Here is a 25927-nt window from a genome sequence, read left to right on the forward strand (position 1 = left end):
GGTGAGGTTAGGCTTCTATTAGGAGTTAAATATGATGAAGTCAGATTTGCGTCATTCTGAGGATCACAACTCTCACAATGAAAAGGAAAATTCCAGGAAAAGTTTTTTATACACTGAGGAAGTATCTATACTGGGTCATAATTATTTTATTTCCATGTAAGACAGGAATCTTGGCTATGGCTCTCATTAAAGGCTTGATCTTTCTTGAAGCAGACAGAAGAGAGCTGAGGGTATTTGATTTCCATATAGTTTTGCACCAGGTTGACAGATGTAGCCGAAGAGTAAATATTCACAAGAATACCTGAATATTCATTGCAATGAGAAAATAAGGTGATGTGAACTCTTAGCAAACAGAGGTGTTCACCGTGATCATAAATAACCAATTTTTTTTTTTTTTTTTTTTTTTTGGTACGCGGGCCTCTCACTGCTGTGGCCTCTCCCATTGCAGCCTCTCCCGGTGCGGAGCACAGGCTCCAGACGCGCAGGCTCAGCGGCCATGGCTCACGGGCCCAGCCACTCCGAGGCATGTGGGATCTTCCCGGACCGGGACACGAACCCGTGGCCCCTGCATCAGCAGGCAGACTCTCAACCACTGCACCACCAGGGAAGCCCCGATGTTTTTATAGTGCTTTGTAATTTCAAACATTCTTTCTGCAAACATTTATTACATGCATTGCACACAATATCTACTGAGGCTTGTCAGGTAGGAGAAGAATTAAATAGTCTTAGAAGATGACATATCTTGTGTGGTACCCAACAATGTAAATCTGTGCCAAGAAAACTTTTGAATCCTTCTATAGCCTATGATTTAAAATAAAAGCCTGTACCTGAGAAGCAATTTGCATCTTACCCTATGCCAATCTTCCATCCTGCTATAATCCTTTACAAAGTTATATTAATCACCAAGCTAAAATGCTCAGGATTTATATATATTCACCTAGCAAAGTGATTTATTTTCTTCTCAGTTCTCTAAGAGGTGAATTGAGTGCTTATCATAACAGGAAGTCTTTCACCCCTTATATTTTCATTATTATTCAGGAAGACTGAAAATCAAACAATCAATAAATAAAACAAACAAGGTCTAGAATTGCAATTTTGAACAACAGTAAGGGTTTTTATTTGTTCCCAGTACTTCAGTCACTGATCAATTCTGACCTGCTAATAACTCTTGCCCTACATATCCGATACTCAATTTTTAAACCAAAAGCCCTTTATCTGACAGAAAAGAAAATTAATGACCTTAATAATTTTTTCTAGAGGAACTAAAATTAAGATAAAGTCAAAACAATCTTAATACTTTAATAATTTCATTTTTAAGAGTTTTTTTTTTATTATGGAAAACAGAATGTTACATTTTAGACTTGCACTCAGTAAACTCCAATTTATACCTAAGACAACAAGATCAAGCTCTGATAAGGCCAAGATTTTATTTAAACAAAGCTTATGCAGGAGCTAAAACTATTCATGTTTAGACTGTCCGAAACTTCAGGGAGTGTAAGAACATTTTTAAAATGTAATTCCCAATAACTCACTACAATAAATATATAAGAAAAGTTCACTGTTGCCTCATTAAAGGCAAATGTTTGATGCTAAAGGAAAATGTGACATTTATAATGCTGGCATATGTTCAGATACAGCTTGAGGTAAATGATGTAATGATTTGTGTCATTTAATTTCTCTTCTCATGAATTTAAAAACTAGTAATATTGGCTGTTTTAAACAACACCATCAGCAATGTTTGTGAAACTGAAATGTATGCATATACACATATGTGCATATGTATACATGTAAAAGAATGCACACATCACACAATACTACATTCACTAAGGCATTCCCCGTTTAGGCATGCATGATTATTTTTCTTATTTGCACGATTTTATGAAAATAATAATACATGCTAAAGTGATAACACTGGCACGTTCATACTGCAGCAAAGAAACTGATGATTCTGACTCTGCTCTATAACTCTTTACTACACCTCTAACCAATTTCCAAATACCAAGAGAATCACTGATGTATGACTTTCTGATATTGCAAAGAAATATAGAACTAAAGAAATTAAGACAGTGATGGTGTGGCAAACCAAGTTGTATATAGTCAAAACAAATGGAGAAACTTTTAAGAATTGGAAGACATTCATCAGAGAAAGCTCAGAAAATCAATTTACTTACTATAACAAAATAGCCCTGTAAGCATGCCACTGTGCATAAAAAAAAAAGTTTAAAAAGCATTGTTTCATTGTTAACATATTATTACAATCAGTCAAATAGTTACAGTTTAGGCATCTTTTTTCCCCAGCCTTTCTTGCTTCTCAGATCTAATGAAGCTTCAACTTTTTTTAATGTGAAAAGCAAAAGTTCTAGATTTAATAACAGTAAAAAGTAATTTGTAAAGCTACTTTTCTATTATTTACTTTGTACCTAGATATTCACTGCTATTTGAAATATCACACAAATCACACTCATTGATTTTTAAAGTTCTCTGCAAACTGAGGACAAAATTTATGGATCTAAGAAATGAAGTAGTTTTCAATAATAACAGCACCTCTACTGTGTTTAGGAGTTTATAAAACTTTCACTTTTATTAATTTAATCCTTACGTTATTTTGTTATGTAGACACTATTTTCTCTACTATATAAGTAAAGAAGTTAGATAACCTGCCCAAGAAGCCTTAGCTGGTTAAGGACCTAAGTCAAGTCTTGGACTACGGCTTGACTCTTTAAGTCCTTTGCTTGTTCCAGGCCATCACCTTTCCTGCTTTCACCATACTAATTATCAAAAAAAAAAAAAAAAACCCAAAACAAATAAACAAAAAACTCACCTCAGTTTGCTGACTTCTGAACATAAGAAAGGGGTTCTACCTGGAATCTTACGTAACGAAGTGACTCTAGTATAAAAGTGTCTTAAAAATAATGTATCTATTTTGATAAATGGCTGTAAGTGAAAACATTCAAAAAAATTCTTAGCTATCTGCTTCTGCTCCCTGTTCCCGCTCTGCTTTCCTCTAAAAACTCTAAAACTAAAGCCATCCAAATGTTTTAATAAATTTTACCTTACTCTGAAAATATCAGTGACAGAAAATGTCACCACTATTCTGCTCTGTGCTAAGGGCAGGAGGAAGCTCTGGGTTCTCAGTTAAAGTAACATCTGTTTTTATCTGCAAAGGACACACCAAAGGCAAAGAGTGTAGTTAAAGGTTCCTATTCACAGAGCAGAGGAATCTTATTAAAAGGAAGACTTAAATTAAATATTTTATTTAAAAAAATAAAAATCACAATGTTTGATTAAGGATTAGATCAACAGATCACTCAAAATGTCTGCTCCTTCAAACTGACTACTCACCAGAAACATTTCTATTTTATTATTCATAACGTAAATAAAATTCAAACATTTCTTTCTTTAAATACTATCTAATGAAATAATTTATAAAAGCAGTGAGTGTGTATATATAATATATGTATAATTTCAAATTACCTTAATAGTTTTATCCATATCTCCATAGCACAGGGAGTTAAGAGAGATTTTAAAAGGCCTCCAAACAGGATTCAAGTTGTTTTTAATAACCTATAAAAAAAAAGATTTAAAGACAAATTAGAAAAATATTCCATTCATTAATGCTTTGTTCTTGCCTTTCCTAGATTCCCACCACTCTCATCATTCATCCTTCACCTCTTCACCCATCCAACTTTGTCAATGAAAACCTAGCTAGGATAATATTATATACCTGTTATATGAAAAATGTGGTAGATTGTCTAATTGTGATGCACTGTGAGAAAGAAAAAAACTGGGAAATATATCCACTCTTTATAAGGTGCAATTAAAAATTAGAGAAGATTATTGGTTTTGTTGGAAACCAGAGTTTTCACAGCAGGACATAAAATTCAAATATGGAATAAGAAAGGCTGAGAAAGAACCTTGTTATGTTGGTTGTGAAGTAGAAAAATAGTCTAAATTCATAATTTAAAATTTTTAAAATATGTATATATAATAAACATATATACAAAAATATACATATTTCTCAGTTGTGTCCATTGAAAAGGTCTAAAAGCAATGACATCCCAGTAGAATGAGCACTCATATACCCTACTGTCCAAATACTACTACCCTCTTAAAGGAATAGGGTTCCATAAGAGAAATAGCTCATTCCAGACTTGGAACAGGTTATGTACATGTTGAATTAAGAACATAATTTCACATAAAATAAGAGACTGCTTAAAGACTAATGGAGTCATGTTAAAAGAACCCAAGAACCATTTCAAGGAGCTCTTCCTGGTCAAATTTGGATTAATATGAGCAGCAAAATTCATGACAGTAATGAATTATAAACACAGTGAATATACTATAACAATCCATGGGTCTATAATGATTCTAAAAATAAAGGTGAGAGAAATAAGAGTATCCGCAACCTCCAATATAAGTGATTCAGGTATGGATCATCAATGGATGCTAAGACCACTGGGCGAAATGGAGGTTATTCATGCAGTTTCAAAGAATCACACTGTAATCATTTATTAATTACAAAGGGAAAAAGGTGAGACTTTATCATAGCACAATCTGGCAGTCACCAGCTTAACCTAGTAGCCCAGACTGGAATCATCAGTACTGGGCATCCTGACACACCCTGATGATGAAAGATACACATACTGTGTTCTAGATGGAAATGTTTGATCTGGACCTAATTGTGAGGAAACAAAAGAATCCAGTATGTTAGACATACTGATCTTGATTACTCTAGAGATTCATAGCCTGAGGTATAAGGGAGGTAGGGAGAAGAGGACTATATTGGGAACATAATAGTCAAATGCAAAACGTGAACCTCGATTGGATCCTGTATTAAACAAAACAAAACAAAACATATATAAAACGTGGGAAAATTGGGGAGATCTGAAGATGAATGGTATATTAGATGATGTTACTAAATCAATGTTAATGCTCTCAGTTATGGAGGTGTAGAGAAATGCCCTTGTTCTTGAGAAATACCTACTGTAGCATTTAAAGGTGAAAAGTCACGATGTCTGCAGCCTACATTAGGATAGTTTTGCAAAAGGGCATGGATATGTGTGTGTGAGAGAGAGAGAACACACATGTATGCAGTTATGACCATTTGATAAATCTAGGTGAGGGATACACTGGTATACATTTTAGTGTTCTTTACAGGGTTTTAAATATTAAGCATAGTAGCACCTCCTCATTAAAAGAAAAAGAATGAGCATGCTGACTTTGTGTCTCTGGCAATTATATATGTCTGAACTCAGATTAATATTTTTATAAATACATAATTTTTATTTTCTTTCTTTTTTTTTTGCGGTACGTGGGCCTCTCACTGTTGTGGCCTCTCCCATTGTGGAGCACAGGCTCCGGACGCGCAGGCTCACCGGCCATGGCTCACGGGCCCAGCCGCTCCGTGGCATGTGGGATCTTCCCGGACCGGGGCACAAACCCGTGTCCCCTGCATCGGCAGGCGGACTCTCAACCACTGTGCCAATCATAATTTTTAAAAATTCAGATTACTACAATTCCAAAGGAAACCTCAACCCTACTTTTGAAATTCAGATATTCACCTCTGTTCGATGAACCATTAGCCAGTTTCCATCAGACATCTGCTTGTGGAATTCCAGGTATGGATCTGACTTTCCAAATAGATCCTACATTAAAATAAAAAAGCAATTATTCTCCTCCTAAACCATGTGAAACCACACTTTATACATGTTACATGTTAGCAGTACCTGAAGTTTAACTCTATAGTAAAGATATATACAGTACAATACAGCAGAAAATACAAATCCCAGCACCTTCCTCTCAAACATATGAGCCTGCTCAAGTCTACCAGGAGAACTTTTAAGGCACTTGTGATAAATGCTCATAATCCTGTGTATCACACCCTTACATGATGGCTTTAAAATATAGTGATCAATAGAACCCATTATCAATACAATATGTTTTTAGCTTGTTTTCATTATTAACAGTGTTCATTCATTCACATAGCACTGAGTAGTTTTATATAAATGATCCCATACATTAGTCATACTAACTCCATGAGAGACAGAACGAGAAAATGGATTCAGAGGAGTTAAATGACTTTGCCAACATCACACAACTAATTAATTGATGGATCTGAGCTTTGAGTTCATATCTTACCCTTCTATGTCCAATACTCCTTCAGCAATCCCACACATTTCTTTACACACACAAAGGAGCACACACAAGCAGATATGTGGAATGCACAACAGAAGTTCTTCAAGGGCACAAAGTACATCCCCTATTTCCTCTGTAATTCACCACAGCACAGCACTCCTGTATAATGCTCAAGTACAATGAGTGTTCAAAAATACCCTTATCGCCATCTTACACACACACACACACACACACACACACATACACACTCTTACACAGGGAGATAAAATTCTGGAAGAATGTACAAATCGTTCCCAGAGGTAAAACTCAAGAGAGTAAGATTGTGGATGATTTTATTTTCTCATTTTTATTTTATCTTCATTTTGAAATTTCTATACTCCTTAGCATATATTACTTATTATTTGTGAAATAGAAAGGACACCTGTTAATCTCACAGTAATATACACAGATATGTCGCTACACTGAAGATTTTTTTCAGTCCTGAATTTACCTCAGTATTAAATTAAGAAGATAAAATTACTTCCTTCCTCAGCACAGTCTAATGTTAAGAAAGTAACACATTCGGCACAGTCAAAAATGTAAACACAAAGACTAAGCAGAACTTTTAAAATTTAATCTTATCTTTAAGAAGAAACTTAAGTAATGTAATAAGCCTCTCTATGCCCCATTTTATAAAACTAAGAACAGCATTATACACAGAGGAGTTAAATGTGTTTTTACACATTAACATGCCCTGTCTCACTTATCTTAGAAATAATCTTTTGAGAAAGGCAGAATATCATTATTACCATATTGAAGGTCAGAAAACAGACCTTGTTTGAAAGTTCATTAATATGACAGTAGTAGAACTAAAATAAGAATTAAAAGTCCCTGACTCTGGGATAAGTTATGTCAAAAAAGCAAGGTAGAGGAACGTATGCATAATATATTATGCTACACTTACTCATGGGCTGAGGCTGGGGAATATAAATACAAATACATACATACACACATGCACACACATATCTATGTATATAGATATACACATGTATGTCTATTTGTATGTTTATATATACACACAGACATACATATACATATGCACATGTATAGACACACACAAAAAAAACTTAGTTTTTTTGGAAAATGAAGGATTAAACCATAAAATATAAAGTTTAAAAAAGTATTACATACAGCCAGGAAAGAAAAAAATATAGAGCAGACAGGGAAAGAAGCTAAATTTCTTGAACATACCTTGTTTTGATTAATTCTTATTGATGCCTAATGCCTACTGATGCCTAGATTTGGCTTTGGAACCATCTTATACATGATTGTAAAACAAAATTAAATCAAAAAAAATTGTAAAGCAATCCCTAAATATCAAAAGCAAAATTCGATTATGTGTTAATGTTACAGCATAACCATTCAGAGAAGAATTATTTGAAACACAAGAGTTGAACTGTAGAACTCAAGTGGAATATATAAGCCTAAAGACAAAAGAACTTCAAAGAAAGCTCAAACTGTTTTCAGTAAAAATATTTTAATTATAACATGAATATTTATATTCTTAAACTATTAGATATTATATAGGACAAAACAGATAAGCAATTATGTTAGTATCTTTGGGAATCAACATTTTTGACATAAGTGAAAAGAGGTGCTAACTACAGAATTAAAGAAATACAGCCTTGTAATTCTACATCTAAATTGGAAATCGTTGTACAAATTTATGATTTAGTTTCCCTTAAAAAAGAAAAGACTTTCCTATATCTGTCCACTGAAAAATCCTAGAAACAATGAGTGACAACAATCAATAAATGTTAAGCACTTCTAGTACCACATTGTGGACTCATTGTAGAAAGGCTCCCTTTGATCTGTCAATCTGGAGCAGAAATTAGATAAAATAAGCCTGGAACATTTGTCATGCCACAGAGCAGGAAGCTATCCAGAGACCTCTGGGGTCATGCCAAATGGTCTCATGAACAAACTTAAATATGTTCCCTCCCATAGGCTAAAGTTGGGATACTTTAGGCATCAATAAGAATTAATCAATATAGTTCACAAAAAAATTTTTTAAAAGTCCTCATTGGTCACATATAGAGGAATTTATTATTTTGAAAAATGGTAAATATGACAAAAAAAATCAAACATTTCAACTTGCCTTTTCTGGACAAACTGTATCTCAGAATAAATAAATACCTAATGTGAAGAATATTTCTCTCTGTAGAAGTATTCTCACAAGTAAGTGAAGAAGTGATGATAGCATGAGAATATCACTATTTTAAGACCCTTAATAAAATAATATATCTAGGTAGTTGTCATCAATGGTCACTAATACCCCAAAAGACAGAACTTGACAATGTGTGCCTCTTGATGGAATTAATGCCACCACCTATGAAACTCATACCAATTCAAGATACCACCAGATCATACCTCTAGATTCAATTCCAGCTTACAGAAATCAGGAAATAAAGGTGGAGAGATGAACATGTTACATGACACCACAGGGATTTAATTAGCTTATACAGTGTGTGGAAACTTCTATAGGACAAAGGAGTCAGTTTATTGAATAAATTCCATGGATGGATAGGAGGGAGGGGGAGAGAGAAAGGGAATAAGAGAGGAAGAGAGGGAGGGAGGGAAGAAGTAAAAGGAAGAGGAAAATTTATAGATTAAAAAAATTTAAGAGACATATTAACCAATTATATTATTTTAAAAGTCCTTAGAGATACACCAAAACATATATGGATGAAATGATGTGATGTCTGGGAGGAGAGAAAGTAGATAGGGGTAGGGATGAGACAAAATTTGTCATGAGTTAAAACTGTTAAAGATAGGTGGTGGGAACATGGGATTTTTAAAAAATACTTTTCTATTTTTGTATATGTTTAAACTTGTCCAAAAAAAAAAGATACTGGCTACTAGTTTAAGATATTTGCACACTGAATTGTAAGGTATATGAAAATGATGAAGACTAATGATTGGATTACAGGATTACATACAAAAATCACTCAAAGAATTATTCCAAACCATGCTATAAACTAAACTGCTGTGTTCTTATGTGCTGGTACTCATTCTTCAAGAAAAATTGACTTTTGAACGCAAAGAGGAAAATTTAATTAATAAAGCATGGAATTTTCACTTTTTTCCTTAAGTAATCCAAATACACTCTCAAATGCCTCTTACAGTAACATTAATGATTGTATTAATTCTTCTTTTAAGCTATACAAACACTTTGATTACATCTAGAGGAAAGAGGTAAAGAGAAATGGCTTCTGCTTAAACACACACACAAACAGAAAGCAGAATTTGGAAGTAACTAACACTCAAAGTGATGCTTAGATGACAGAGTTCATAATATTAATTCCATTATTATTTTCTCAAAAAGGAATCAATGTGAGGCAAAACATGATACCTTGTTGAAATCTGCATCACCTACCTACCTTATTATCAAGTTTTCTTGCTTCCATTTCAAACAAGACAACTCTGTTATCCTTTATTTCTTCAGCTGAAATCTATGAGTAGACAAGGTAAGTGAAAGAAAATGTTTTGGGGATTTTGATGTACTCAGGAAGTACTGAATTATTCTGTCATCTAATGGTATATAAAGTCTATACTAATATGTGAATTCTAAAAGGTTTAATAACAAAATGGTACCATTAAGAAAGATTTATCACTATTTCTTTTATGCATGTGAAATAAATATTTTCCCAAAATATGCCTAGTCTGCATTATGCAACTTCCTTTTTAATGCTGTTGCCCAAACTGGATCTTCCCTCTTCCAGTGAAAAATCAAAGCCCTGGAAGATTGCAAAACACTAGTGAGAGCTCTCCAAACATTGAGAAGCATGAGTAAATCACACACTATAAATTCAAATATCGGATCAATGTTTTCATCCAAGGTAACTGAAAGACTTATTCTACTTAAAAATAAATTCCAGGCTATCATGACCCCAAAAGCAATAAAGCTAACTACTGATAATGATCTCTGTCCCACACACAGAAGTCAACACCCTCAAAAGACTGAACATTCTTATGCCTCAGGAATCTAAACTAGGGCAAAACAGCTGCTCAGAGAAATGTGTTTGATAATCGTAATAATCTTCAAACACGGTTTTCTCAGAGAGCCAGCCTTCTCAGGCAGAGCTAAAGTAAAACAACTATCTTTTCAGGCAGTGATTACCTGGACAGAAACTCTAGAAGATAAAATATGTAAAAGCATGGCATTATGTAATTTGAAATCTGAAACAAGATAATGCATATATTCATTTGCCCAGGTCCAGTAATCAGCAATGGAAAATTTGGACAGCAACGTGCAAGCACAAAAGAAACATGGTTAAGAGGTTCAATGGCCATGTCATAATACGAGATCATTCTGGAATCAAAACCATTACGGAAAGTCTCTGCCATGTTTGCTTTGTTGAGAGCCAAATTGATCCATTCAGATTATTAAGTAATTTCTTTCTCACTTGGGAATTTACGCTTCCATCGAGAAGAGGCAAGCATTACCAAGATGTGCCTGACTCTATAGGCAACTTAAAAAACTCAAAGAAGGGATTCCCACACTGCATTTTTCTTTCTTTTTGGCACAACACAGTTTCCAGTTGTGATCACTTTAAGGCAAGGCAACATTCAGGATCAAATGATAAAGCATGGCTGTGGAATATTTGTCTGATATATACAGTTTTAGCATGTCCTATTATGCTAAATCTTCGGAGGAAAAAAGACAAATATCTTATCGTTACCGTAATGCTTCCTTTCCCTGCAGGTCTGCCATTTTTAAGCACCAGTGGTCGAGTTAGTTTCTTACTGGAAACAATCTGTTAAAATTGGAAAGTGAAAGAAAGAGCTATTTCACTTCAACATGTGAATGTTTAGACTGAATGGTTTCAAAAAGGGTTGAGTATAAAGTTCACTTAAAGTCATTAGAAATGGAAACATTAACTCCATTCCTTAAAGACTTAGAGATTATAAAACTCATCTACACCCACTGCAAAAGATTTCCAAGGAGCCAATCCAGATAGATAAAATCTCCCCACCCACCAGTTTCTTTATCAACTACTTCAAAGTTAAATCCTTCCTTGTAATGAAAAAAGAGGGCCAGATTCTCATCATATACAAATCACTGAGCTGAAATGAAACCCCTGTAGGTAAAATGTGGGTCTTAGAGTACTCAATAAATGGGATTCAATTTTTCAGCTGAAACGTAACTTCAGTATATAATCCCCACAAGATACCATTTTGATTAAAATAATATAGTAGACCTAGGTACTCTCAAATAGATCTATTTCTCAAATTTATTATAATTTTAGATACACTGTGATTTTTTTCCCAAACAATCAATACTTCTTTAATTTTCTCTTTGATACTATTTATCAAAGTTTGAGAAAATTGATCAGCTCCATGTTGTCCTTGAGACATAGGAAATAACATGATCTCCAAAAAATTCAACACTAAAAAATAAACTCATAAAAGACAAATCTTAGAAGTAGATGTCACCCACGGAAAAAAATGACCCCTCCCTCCTGAAGCCTTCCCTATTCTATAATAAATGGTCATGATCTCTCCTTACAAGTCAAACTAAGCTAGAAGTACAATGGTGAGCCCACAGACACACCCCTGCTCTACAGACCCAACCTGTAATATCCTAGAAAGACAGACAATTAAGCAACTACAATAAAATATGGTGAGTGTTAAGGTAGAAGCGGTAGAGAGGACCAAGCGAGCACATGGAGGGATCCAAACTACTCTAGGGCGTCAGAGAAGGCTTGCTAGGGGGAGTAAGTTCCATACCTAAGGTTAGAGGAGGAGCAAGCCAGGTAAAGGTATGGTGCTGGGGCCGGGATTGGGGGAACATCGGAGAAGCTGCTGTTACATTGACAGCATTTATGACTTAAACAAAAGAACAATACTGTACTGAAATCTGCAAACAGCAGACAAGCAGTTAGAGCAATGGTATTATTTATTGAAATGTTGAATGAAACACCCATACACACATGGTCCCTACCCTCATGAAAATTAAGATAATGTTCAAGCAAAACATACTAATATATGAACTCAGTCTTTAATTACAGAGTTTTTCAACTTGAGCAATTAAACTAATGAGCACTTATCAGAAACACCCAATTCTTTGGTTCAAATTTAGACAAAACATTTATACTATATATACTCACTTGTCCAAGGGTACATTCACATTCTCCTAGGAAGTCATCATCACTCAGCTCGACAGTTTTGTTGTCAATGTCATAAATCCCAAATTTCAATTTCTGAACCACTTCAAAGTAGTAATCAATAATAAATGTCTTGGAAAATTTGGGTTTCAAGCAATTCTTAATCCTTTCTGTGCGCTCAACCTATATTCACTCCCCCAAAATAAAAAAGTTTCTTCAGATCAAAAGTGCATGTGTTTAATATCTTTATATACTACATGTAACTAAATACAGGCATGGTAGCTAAAGGAAGTGTTTATATGTGTATGAAAAATTTCACAGTCAAGGACAAACTTGCCCAAAAAACTGCAATAACAGATGAGATGGTTTTATTATTTTTAACATTTTTAATAAACTCTTCATATTATCAAAAGAGCAATACAGATCGCTTTTCACCTACAAGTATTTAACATTACCTCATACCACTGTTGACCACTCGTATTCAAAAATAACACACACAAAGGGTCTGACTTTGACCCTACATCTTTATCCAAAAGATTGTCACAGGAAATATTCAGTTCCACCTTTGTGACACACTGGGCAGCCATCTCTTGAGCTGTAAGAAAAACAAAGAAATGAGAAAGCTGGTGAAATGGTGCCTTTAAGAAGCACATGCATTCCTTGGGAATTCCCTGGCAGTCCAGTGGTTAGGACTCAGCACTTTCACTGCCAGGGCCTGGGTTCGGTCCCTGGTCAGGGAACTAAGATCCTGCAAGCTGCGCGGCATGGCCAAAAAAAAAAAAGAGGCACATGCATTCCTAATGAATTATCTGAATTCTTAAGACAAATTGTCAGAATAGGATAACAGAGTGAACTTGCTAGAATAAGACTTTGTTATATGCGCTTCCAGGCAATTCAGATGTCTTATTAGCCCATGCCAGTGATGTTTCAGTCAGATTCTCTTGCTGGGATAAAACTCATTTACTGTGTGACAACAAAATGAAGCTTTGAAGATGGCAAAAAAGACATATTAAATCTTTTCATCACTACAAATTTTACCATTCAGAAAAAGTCCAAGTATAATCTTGATCCTTCTTTTAAACATAGCCTTCTGCTACAAAACAAAACAGATTAAACCTCAACCTTAATTTTATCTGTGTTTATCTGACAAGATACTGAGTAAGATATTTGCCATTTTCAAGGAAATTTTGGCTAAGACCCAAGCCTGGAGAATAAAAGACCCCAAACACCCCTCCTCTCCTCACCCCATCCCCGCACATTTGCTGCTTTTGGAATCACCTGGGGAGCTTTCAAAGCCACTGATGCTGGTGTCCCACACAAAGAGATGTAATCTAATTGGTTTAGGGTGCAACCTGGGCATCGGCTCCTTGGATGATTTCCATGTGCAGGCAAGGTTGACAAACCCACCATTCTACAGAGAGCATCCAGCAAATAGGCATGGCTCATCTTTCGTCAAGACTTGCTAAGAAAGACCAGAGTTAGCCTAACTTTCACCCAGCCCTCCTTGCCCCGACCTCCAATCATTATATGAAGAGGACTGGGGAGAGGGAGGATTAGCTGGGGGCTGGCCCTGAGAGATGATGCAGTGTTGAGGGTGAGCTACTTTCCTTCCTGAACCCAGGGAAAGAAAGAGCCTGCAGGTGTCACCAAGAAGAGGAAGCAGGCATTACATGCCCCAGCTGGAAGTCCACTTAGCCACCTGTCTAAAGCAAAGTGGAGGTTGCAGGTTCTGGAGGCAGAAAGGCACCTCCCCACCTAGAGCTGCTGGCAACATCCTTAGAATGTGGAGTAAGTAGTTAGTGCCCTTGTCTTCCACTCTTGAGATTTAGCTGACATTCTGGGACTACAGGAACAAATCTACTCATCATCTTGTTAGATTCAAACAGGATTTCTGTGCTGTACAAAATGTGTGATCAGTTCTGAAATAATAAGGATCACTATTAGAAGAACTCTTTGGCAGTGTCAAAAAACAACTCATATCTTATAGAAACTAAATACTCTGTTAGACTCTAAAAATAGCAGCAATCCTCAATGTGTGTCAAAAAATGCAACACTAGCATTTAAGATTCCTAAATTAAACAGAATAATAAGGTAGGTTTTGTAGTCTTAGTAGCTAAAAATTCCTTTTAAAAGCCATTATATATGTATGTCCCTCACCTGAGAAGAGAATTATTCCCTAATAAGCAACAAACTTCACAAATTCCCAATTTGCTTCCTAAATTCCCTACATAAGGATGTTGTAGTAAGACTAAAACTACTATGGCCTTTTACTATGAAGTCAGATTTTTTTTTTTGCCCACTTTACATGCATCAAAATTATTAAGTGGTAAAATACACCGTACTGACAACCTGTACGAAAGATACTAAGGTCAAGGAGAAATCAATAAAGCCGACAGAGGAGAATTAACAGTATTAAGAGTGCAGGTGAAACTGACACTGCCTAGGCTTTGAAATCTCATTTAAACAGGTGAAGAGGGAAACAGCACAGGGACAGGAAAGAACAAGACAAGAGAAGTGAGCATCTGTGTCAGGGAAAGCCAAGACAGAAAGCGGGGCAAGTTTAGAGTATCCTGAGAGCCAGATTGAAGGACTCAGTAGGTGCATAATAAGGCACTACTGCAAGTTATCAAACTGTGGATAACGGGATGAAATGGTTTATTTTAAAATAAAATAAAAGTAAATAAAATAAATTCAACAGGCAAATGGATAAAGATGTGGTACATATATACAATGGAATATTACTCAGCCATAAAAAGGAACGAAAAGGAATATTATTCAGCCATAAAAAGGAACGAAATTGGGTCATTTATAGAGACGTGGATGAATCTAGAGACTGTCGTAGAGTGAAGTAAGTCAGAAAGAGAAAAACAAGTATCGCATATCAATGCATATATGTGGAACCTAGAAAAATGATACAGATGAACCAGTTTGCAGGGCAGAAATTGAGACACCATGGAACCTAGAAAAATGGTACAGATGAACCGGTTTGCAGAGCAGAAATTGAGACACCGATGTAGAGAACAAACATATGGACACCAAGGGGGGAAAGCGGCCGGGTGGTGGTGGTGGTGGTGTGATGAAATGGGAGATTGGGATTGACATGTATACACTGATGTGTATAAAATGGTTAACTAATAAGAACCTGCTGTATAAAAAAATAAATAAAATTCAAAATAAAATGTCACTTGTGTCAAACCTCTTCTAATTTTATCTTGGAATTTAGAACACTCCAACATATGAAGAAAGTCTCTTCATCCAGTAATACGCAAAATACAGAATTTACCAAAATTAGCATGTGTTCACACCAATTTAGTTCAGAAGATTAGTTATTTATTTTCTGAAATATATACAATACTAGAGGTATTTGCAATAATAGTGTGAATACAATCACCATTCTTTCTCACTTTGATTTATGAAAAAAGAAAAAGTGCTAAAAACATAATAAGAGGCAAGAAGAAACTAGTAGGAAAGGGGAAATACCTCAAAACTCAAAAGCACAGAGACAATGGTCCAGGGACTTTGAAGCTATGCACATCCATGAAGTCTCTGGCATATTGACACTGGGGCCTCATCCTCAATCTCTTCTTCCTTTAGATTGTGCATGCCTAATTCTCCTCTTCTGTGCCTTTGACTAGTACCTCTTCTCCTCCCATCCAAGAAACTGTGAGCATCCCTTTAGGCTCTGTCACTTCCTGACCTTTGGCTACCTTTACTTCTTTGACCTGACCCCTCTCAAGGCTTCAGCTAACCACTTGGCATAAGGTACTCCCAAACCTATATCCTTCACCCCTGTCCCTATGCACAATTACTTTTACCCTATTTTACATCTACTGTTTTCAGCCCTGAAGCATCCTCCCTTGATTGGCCCCTTCCTCTTCATTGCCTCATTTCATAGGCTCTGGAATCAGACTGCTGAGTTCTCATCTGGATCCCACCACTGGCTTAACGTGTGACCTTAGGCAAGAGCTTAACCTCTCCATTTCCTCATCTACAAAATGAAAATAATAACTGTTCATAGGGTTATTGTAAGGACTAAATGAATTAATACATTTAAACAGTGCCTAGAGCATGGTAAAAGTTGTTTTATCATTATTATTATTTTTTAATTTTATTTTAAGACTACCTGCCTCCAGGGTCTGATCCTCTCCTATCTATCCCATGTTTCATATTTTTTATTATTCCACTCCATGTTTCCCAATTATTCCAACCTGCACCAAGTCCCTTGTTCGAGTTACTGCTGCATTAATAGTAACAGATTACTACAGTACAGAACAATATCAAATTTGGAGCAATACACACCTGGGTCGAATCCTGCATCTGGCGCTAGCTGTGTGACCTCGTATAGGTTACTTTCAGAACCTAGATTTCCTCATCAGTAAAAATAAAGACACTGCAAGTGAACTCGCGAATCTGACATGTGCCAGGCATCTTGCTTTTCATATTTAACACAGAATCTATGGAATAAATGTTAATTGTGTAACTTTTTTTCTTTTGCATAAGGTAGTTTAGAGTCTCATAAGCTGCATGGATAATGCAGTATCTTGCGGAGGGACTTAGAATGAGCAAGGACCTCTAAGGCTCCCACAAAACAACTTGTAAAGAATTCTCTACTAGCAGCCAGAAAGCCCTCAAATTTCCAAGGATGCGGAACAGAGAATGAAGATAATACCTACGTGTAATGTCAGTCTCATAGCAAAGAGACACAACACATCAGAAGAGCATTATTGTTTTTCCTTAAACATGCTCATACAAGAGCTACAAAAATAATGTGCCAGGCACACCTGATTATTTAGTAAATTGCTGACAGTTACATAACTGCATTGTAGCTGGGACACAAATTTCCTCTATTAGCAGCAATCCCCCCCTGAAAATGACTCTTAGGGCAGCACTGTTTTTATCTAGAAACCCATTATGGCTGAATGGCAAATGGAAGAAATTACATAAACACTTGGGTCTGAAATGTTCTTAATAGCCACATTTATGAAGATTTTCTTTTCATTTCCTTTCTAAGTAATTACCCAGCACAGGATAATTTTTATTATATTAAAATATCCAGTTTTTAAAAGAGCAATAGGTATTCTTTTATGATGGAAGAAAACAAAACAAATGTTTTATACCCTTTAGTATGGAAAATAGGAGATTTGGCTGGGATAAGTGGGCAGGCAGAGGAATGCATGTGCAACTAAAGAGCAATTCTATATATTTCACTCCTCAAAGAGCAAGATGATGGAGAGAAAAGACAGAAATAGCCTCTAGGATTAGACAACAGCTTCTCTACTGTATAGATTACTCATTGGAGAATTGTTCGGTTTCTAAATGCAATTAACCCCTAGAGAGCGTATGAACCATTCTCCCAGTCACCCTAACTTTCCTGAATCAACATAACACAGATAATTCAAAGGAATTAAAAATTAAGACCTAATATCTGAAGTGGGACCTGATGTGTGAAATTTAAGGCATATGGTTATTCCCATGCCCTAGATGAAAATCCTCAAGTCCTGTCTGCTTCCTCTTTTCCCATCTTCCCTTAGACTCACTCCTTAGATCTCTTCAGTAAAGGAGATTCTGCCTACTATAACCCCAAATCTCTCCAATGTGGAGGTGTAGAACCTTCCCTATACCCACAGTCACAAGTATGTCATGTCTTCTGTAGCTCTCACCTGCCTACTGTAATAGTCTCCCAACTGGTATTCCCACTGCCATTTTCTTTCAATTCACATTATGATTTTATCACTTTTGATTAAAAAAAAAATCATTACTGGCTGCCCAGGGCGTACCCTAGTCCAATCAGCTACACCTAGAATTTATGGCTCTGTCTACATCTGCCCCAGCCTACCCAAGCAGCTACCTCTGATAATGACAAGTTTGTAGCATGCTCAGCATGTATGACACACTACGAATTGTAGCAATTATTATTTTATTAAGTAGTCAAATATTTTAATTGACTGTCTCAGCATTGATGGCCTATTATTAAATAGTAAGACACAAAGCACTTTTTTCATCCTTGTTCATAAAAATCTTCTTGAAATAATAAGAACCTCTGGGATTTACACAAAATGAATTTGCCAAAGTAGTCAGCCTTGACTATACATAAGTGTAATTGTCCTAAATTCTCTCAGTAGAGTTTATTTATCTGAGCTACTTCACAGTTGCTGCATGGGGACCAGTGACCAGTGACAATGACTCATTATTTGCCCTAAAACAACTGGGAGGGAAAAGTCGGTGCCCATCCACCAATGCCTTTAGTAAACATCAGTCTTTAGCTACAAAATGAGAAGTTTGGCAATATTAAAATGTGCTCAAAGGTTTCTTCTGGTTCTAATACCATGACTCACTAATTGCTATCCATAGTGTGTCCTGCATGACCTCCACTGAAAGCGAGCTGGGGTCCCCCTGGGGCAGCTGGAATGCGGCCCAGCAACATCAGCAGTACATGCCTATGGTGTTTCTCAAATTGTGTGGCTCACAACAGTAACAGGTATCCCCCTCCTAAAAAAGTGGGAAAAGGGTAATATGTCAGTAAATCCAAGAGCTGCTACACTACTTGTAAGTCCCAAGTCAAACCAACAGATGTATATATTAAGAGGTTACTGTATACCCATTACTATGCTAAGGATGGGGGTGAGGGGCATGATACAACAATAGAAGACCTTAGTGCTCATTATAAGTGTACCAGGTGATCCAATCACTCAACACTGAATATCTTCTATGCGTTGTAAATACAGAAGGTGGAGGGATGCAAAAAAAAAGGCGAAATAAATACCTAGCTATCTCTGTATACATAGAAGTATAACACTGTATGGTGCAGACAGAGAGCAACAAAAGGCCTCAGAGGTTTTGTTTTGTTTTGTTTTGTTTTTGCGGTACGCGGGCCTCTCACTGATGTGGCCTCTCCCGTTGCGGAGCACAGGCTCCGGACGCGCAGGCTCAGTGGCCATGGCTCACGGGCCCAGCCGCTCCGCGGCATGTGGGATCTTCCAGCACCCGTGTCCCCTGCATCGGCAGGCGGACTCTCAACCACTGCGCCACCAGGGTAGCCCCTCAGAGGTTTTTAATCCTCAGAAACCGAGGATTAAAACTATATTCCATTACAAATGAATTTGCATTCATATTGTCACTTGCTACTGGATTTTCTTTCCCCTTAAACTTAAAGGTAGAGAGTGTGGGAACAGATAAAAAGAGGAAAGAGGGAAAGGAAAGATAGCTACTTCCATACATCTGGATAATTTGGGGGTTTGCTTTTTGCAATTTTCAAAGTGCTTCCAAATAATATATTATAGTCTGTGCTTTACCAAAAAACCCTAGAGAATTGGCCAGGCTAAGGAGTACTACTATATGGTAAGAGGTCAATACATCATAGCTATAACTATAATACTAAGCATGAAAATATCTGGATTGCCCCAAAATATGTTCATAATTTTCAGCACATTGTTAATTTTCAAAACAATGCATAGAGTCTATTAAAAAAATGAATTTCTCCAAAAAGGTTAAATTAGTTACCCAACATAAACAAGCTAATAAGCGGCAAGGCCAGGGCAAGAACCCAGGTTTTTTTCCCCTCATGCCAGAATACCCTGAGGGCACTAAAGCGTCTAATTAATCATTACTTAATATAACAGCAATATTCTCTAATTAATTTCCTTATGACTTTTTAGTTAGTATATCAAATGTAATATTCAGCCTGATACAACTTAATGAATAGGATCTTAAAAATTACAAGATTAATATTTATACCATAACTATCACTATCTTTTTTTTTTTTTTATGCGGTATGCGGGCCTCTCACTGTTGTGGCCTCGACGCGCAGGCTCAGCGGCCATGGCTCATGGGCCAAGCCGCTCCGCGGCATGTGGGATCCTCCCGGACTGGGGCACGAACCCATGTCCCCTACATCAGCAGGTGAACTCCCAACCACTGTGCCACCAGGGAAGCCCATATCACTATCTTTCTTAAACAAATGTAACCAGAATAAGAGCTGAATGGTTTATATTTACATCATAGCAGTTCCTCTTCAAGAGAGCCCATTAGATTGTAAATTACTTAAGGCTAAGAAAGGGTTTGCTCTGTGCTAGATGGTCTCCACACACACAGATCTACATGGGGGTCACTGGATCTCAGTGTTCACTGAGCACACTGCTGGACCATCTTAAGGGAGCAAAACTAATTCTCAGGAATACACCACACTTAATATCCAAGACTCTGATATCAAAAAACTTACAATAAAGAAACTACACTACACTACGTTTGACCAGTATTCAGAAGACAGTGATGCCCACATTGTTACTTAATCCCAACCGTGGGATACTAGAGATGGGCATAGGGAATTAGGTCAAATACAGAAGCACAAAAAACAGAGAAAGGGGCACGCTTTCTTTTCAATGTGCAAAAGGGACCACAAGAGGTCACTGGCTCAGGAGTCAGAAAAACCAGACTACAGTTCTGTGTCAGTCACACCATACGTGGGTAAGTGCTGCAGCTTCTCTAGGCCTTAGGGTTTTTCAATCGTTAAATCTAAGAGTGAGTCAATCACTTTAACCTGTAAGGCTGCTTGCAGTTAGTGTTCTATGACCTTAATTTAATTACAGTGAACATGATACTTGTTTAGGAACTGGTAGTTAAGGAGTAGGAAAAAAAACTTTTTAAAAGGGGAGAAGAGAAAGTTTATAATAACCAAGGAGAGAAATAAAAGGAAAAGGATAAAGTTTTCCAAACTCAGCCTCTATCTCCCATTATTGAAAAAGCTGTATCTGAAAAAAATATTTATTCAGTTACTCTCCCACTGAAGGAGGTACCTTTGCTTGAAATTGTTATTCAATACCCCAACCCAAGATGACTGGAAAAAATAATGCATATCAACAAACAAAACAGAGGGCCCAGGCTATTAGGTACATGCAGCATAGTAAAGAAGTAAATTTTACTACCATCCATGGAATTTCACATTATTAAACTCTCAGTTCATATCATGGCAGCAAAGGGAATCAGCTTTTGGCCACCGTGTGTTTTTTTAATGAATTTCCAGATTCTTCAGTTATACTGAACAAAATCTAAATAGATCTACTGCTGATACCTGAACATGCAGAATTGGAGACAGCAGGAGTTAATATGAAAGTGTTGACACTTGATCACTCTTTTCTTTCCTTGAACACAAGGAGTAAGTGCAGTTCTACCCTGTCCTCATTGCTACAAAGTAAGCAATCAACTAAGGCCCCTTCCTTGATTTCTCTATGAAATCTCACCTGTTCTATGATTCAGAGCAGGCTACAGAATTTACTTAACATGTGTTTCAGGTTATACTGCTTTACTAATCCCTTGGCTGCTGTATATACATTTTAGAAATTAACTGATTATATTTTCAAGTGTATCAAATGAACAGTTCATCATAGGTGCACTGAGTGATATGTTAATAAAAGTTAGAAGCAGTGGGCTTCCCTGGTGGCGCAGTGGTTGAGAGTCCGCCTGCCGGTGCAGGGGACACGGGTTCGTGCCCCGGGCTGGGGGGATCCCACATGCCGCGGAGCAGCTGGGCCCGTGGGCCGTGGCCGCTGAGCCTGCACGTCCGGAGCCTGTGCAAAAAAAGTGACAACATCTCAGTATTGCCTCACCTTACGAAACATCCATCTTGGCAAAGTTAGCTACACAGTACATACCTCACCTACTTAAGTGAATCATCTTTTACCAAAAACTGCCTTGATAAAAATCAGAGCTGCATCCCCTAGGAGAAAATTCCAGGATGCTCAATTGAAAATTTTGTTAAGTTACAATAAAGACTCAGTAAATCTGCTGGCCAGCTGTGCAGCAGGCAGTTAGACATTATATTAAGGCACAGCAACCTGCTCAGGTTGAATTCCCCTGGGGTTCTCATTCCCCTCAGGGCATTTTAAGAACTTCCCACCTTCTGCAATCTCCCAGATGTTGGACCAGAAATCAGAACGTCTCACCTACCCTTATTATCCAACTATGCCCAACTCTGAAAAGAATGCTTTCTAAAACTTGGCTCCCTCCTCTTCTCAGCTGGGGAAATGTACTATCTAATTGGGCAAGACAGGCATTTCACATTTTAACACTATGTGCTCCTCTCTAGTTCATGGTGAACAATGACATGAAAATTCTTTCCACTTAAAACTGCAACAGTTACAGAGTTTAAAAGCTTGGTTTGTCCTCAGGGTTTAAAAGTTTGTATGTTGAGAAAGAACTGTTGAGATGTTTATACACTTTGTGATTTCAAGAATATTCATTTTATCGTTGTTTAGCATACACATTCCAGCTGTTTTTAACTTTCTGGCAAATCGCTTTATATTTCCCAATCATGAACAGTTTAATAGTACTATTCATTCACTCAACACTCATTCAACAAATACTTACAGAATGCCTGTGTCAGACACTGTTCTAAGGGATTAGAAGTCAACAATGAACGAAACAGACAAATATCCCTGTCCTCATGTGGTTACACTGTAGAGAGATATATAGTATGATAGGTGATGGTAAGGGCTAAAGAGAAAAACAAAGCACAGAAGGGGAGCAAGAAGCATTGAAGGTGGAGTGTCATTTTAGTATTTTATCAACTTATTTTGACAATACCATTGAAAAATACTTTTTTAAATTTTCCCTTCTTTTTTAAAAATTCTGACCCCTAAGCAGATTGTACATTGGTTTTTCCATTGAGTGTTTCTAGGGAAGACAAAAGCTTAAACTTGGGGTGTGGATAAGTTAGATTGTGTCTAACAAGCAGTGCATTATGAGGCCATGCGATAAAGGCCCTGATGGTGAAATGACCTGTTGGAAAGTTGGAGGTTTGGGTGAGCTTCCTGCATGGATCGCTCAAGGGGTGTTCTTCCTGTGGACCGGGAATGCAGAATCTCTAAGGAAACCCTTTGCTCTTAAGATGTAATTTACATATTTGCTTTCAGTTGAAATAACTGAAAATATTACATCTAACAGTTGTTTGTCTAATATAGAGAGTGTCATATGTATTTAAGTTGTGTATTTTTAAAAAGTAAGCCAAATACCAAGAAAGGGGGGAGAGGGAGCAGATAAATTTCTCCTTACAGTTGCAAATACCTATTTTAACATCTACTATCGCCTTAGGGTCTAGAGGCATGGTAAACTAAATGCTCAGAGTATTCAAGTAGCCTGATGACAATGCATATTGCAACCACACTGCTGCTTTGGTAATTTTCACAGGAACCAGACATAATACATCCACTTGGTAAGAGGACATTTCAAAATTATTTGCCAAGATTAATAGGCAGTATGTCACATTTTTCATGGAGAAACAGTGTTAGTATGCTATCCATCTAATTTATATTGGTAAATTTGACTATTACATTGACTATTTTAATGTCTTTTTAAAAATTATGATTGCATACTCATAAGCTGTTATATATTAAAAGAATAAACAGTCTCTCCAAAAGAATCCCAATACCCTGCCCCCACAGCTTCCTCAAATACATTTAAACCAGCATAACTGGCTCAAATGTAGTTATCATAATCTTATCAAAAAGTAGAGTGGTGATCGTTCTGTAAAGTATAAAAATATCAAATCACTGCTGCACCTAGAACTAACATAGTATTGTAGTACTTCAATTTAGTAGCACTTCATCATATTGTAATATTTCAATTGAATAAATAAATAAATAAAACATATACATAATGTCTGCCTTCGATCATCATATTAGAAACTTAAATAATGTAGTCAAATAAAATCTATGATACTTTACTTTTAGGTGCTAATTTAAACCTCCTTCTAGCCAGTCTTTTAATAAATCTTCTACGAAGTATTCTCCCTAATTGTTTGGACTTTAACCCGATTAGCAATCCTTATAAGGTAAGTAAGAACATAAAGGGAAAATATTGATGGGAAGGAAGCTGGCCTGTAGGTAATAATGGGTACATTAAAGGAATGGCCAAGTTTGGACTCTTCAAACTTGTTGAGTGCCACCAATGAAAGTAGTATTTATCCTTGCTAAAAGATCCACCTAAAAGATCATGCTTTTGATGAGCAGTGGTGGCTAGTCACAAATCCTTGAAGGTCAAATGTTATTTAATCATATTTCACATCCTACACTAACTCTCTTGGTTTTGCTGACAGGCATACTTTCTAGCATAATACATCACTGGCTGAAGAAAGTTTTGAAAAAGAAAGAGAAAAGAAAACTCTAATAGTAAGAAAAAAGCACAGCAATCACCAAGAAAGAAAGAGGGCAAGGAACACTATGTCTAAAGCTATACCAAAAATTGACAGGAGTTAGGGTACAGTATGAATTGGGTATCTGAACACAGGCTACAAAGGAAATATTCAGGGCAAGAGTGACACCACTGTAAAGAGTATATAAAAATACGTAATACTTAGGTTGCCTTAAATTTATGTGGAAATGAAGACCATTGTCTATAAAGTGTTCACAGCTATAGGTAAAATTAGGAGAGGCGTTCAGTCATTAAGCAACCCTTAAAAGGCAAAAAACCATTTTGTTTCCCCCATCCTGAAATCTCCTGTCCTTCTCCTTTCTTAGGGGCTCAATCTGAGAGAAGAAATCCTGCAAGAGAACTGCACACTTGATTGTGGGGTTATGCCAGGCACTGTGCTGAATGCTGTGCAGTGCTGAAATGCGGCTCCCCCTCAGAGGCAGAGAGCCTCAGCATGGTCCAGTCCCAGACACCTACCTCTCAGAATGTTTTCAGCCCAGAGTGGGATGCATTTCTCCAATTCATCAGCTAAAAGGAACTGCGTTTTTAAAAATTCTCACAAAGGCAAAAGAGTGGCCCTGGGTACCATAGATTAATCTATTGATGTGCCTATAATTGCCATCATACATGTCATCTGTTCTCAGTTCTCCATTCTTTTCTTATCCTTTTCTGCCTCCCTCTACCTATGCTCTAGGCCCACACAAATTGTGTTTGGCTCTAGCTGGCAGCACTCAGAGCTGGAGTTTGCTGTCCTCAATTAATGACAACAGCAGGATATATGTAGCTATATATAGCGTACCACTATGTGCCTGACACTTTGCTAAGTGTAGTCCAAAAATGATCTTATTTAATCTTTATAACAACCCTATGACATAGGAGGTATTTTATCTCCATTTTACAAATGCAGAAACAGGCCCTAAAAGATTAAGTAACCTGCCCAAGGTCATACAGCTAACAAATCTCAACGTATAGATCTCATACCTAGGTATCCATCTTATCCCAAAGAGTAATAATGCTCTTTACATTAAGCCATAAAGCCTGTGCTCAGAAATCATACATATCTGAATTTCAACTCTAATGCTACCACTTACCATTTGTGCAGTTTGGTAAATTATTCAATCTGAGTTTCCTCGAGTATGAAATGGAATAGCAATACCACTTAAGTTGGCGGCTGTGAGCACTAAATGAGCTAACATATATAAAAGTTGTCGGGCAGTGCTTGTGGGATACTGTAATCAATACTGCGTTCAATCCCGCCCTTCCTTCTATTTGATTATCAGTTATAGAGGCAGCCACGAAAAGATAACACCAAGGATAAGCAAAAATTGTGGATCATCATCAAGCACAACGTCAGTGGTAGGCTTGCTCGGTCTCCCAGAGGTTCCGGCACTGCAAAACTAATGTAACCGCACTTCCTCCACGCCCCTGGTTGCGTGAGCCCCAAACAGAAGAAATTCGTAGCT

General features: G+C 36.9%; 1 protein-coding gene across 1 annotated transcript in view; it reads right to left on the bottom strand.

Annotated features, from left to right (window-relative positions):
- Positions 1-25593, bottom strand: part of CPNE3 (copine 3) — a 42542-nt gene extending 16949 nt beyond the window's left edge. Inside the window, exons 1-7 of the mRNA XM_007461720.1 lie at positions 25552-25593; positions 12737-12876; positions 12285-12464; positions 10857-10931; positions 9555-9626; positions 5562-5645; positions 3475-3564 (exon numbers count right to left, since the gene is read on the bottom strand). Coding sequence (XP_007461782.1) covers positions 3475-3564; positions 5562-5645; positions 9555-9626; positions 10857-10931; positions 12285-12464; positions 12737-12876; positions 25552-25558 — 648 coding nt within the window. The 5' untranslated portion in view covers positions 25559-25593. The remainder of the gene's footprint in view (positions 1-3474; positions 3565-5561; positions 5646-9554; positions 9627-10856; positions 10932-12284; positions 12465-12736; positions 12877-25551) is intronic.
- Positions 25594-25927: the final 334 nt, after the last annotated feature.

The sequence above is a fragment of the Lipotes vexillifer genome, unplaced genomic scaffold, assembly GCF_000442215.2.
Source record: "Lipotes vexillifer unplaced genomic scaffold, Lipotes_vexillifer_v1.1 scaffold163, whole genome shotgun sequence".
Lineage (NCBI taxonomy): Eukaryota > Metazoa > Chordata > Mammalia > Artiodactyla > Lipotidae > Lipotes > Lipotes vexillifer.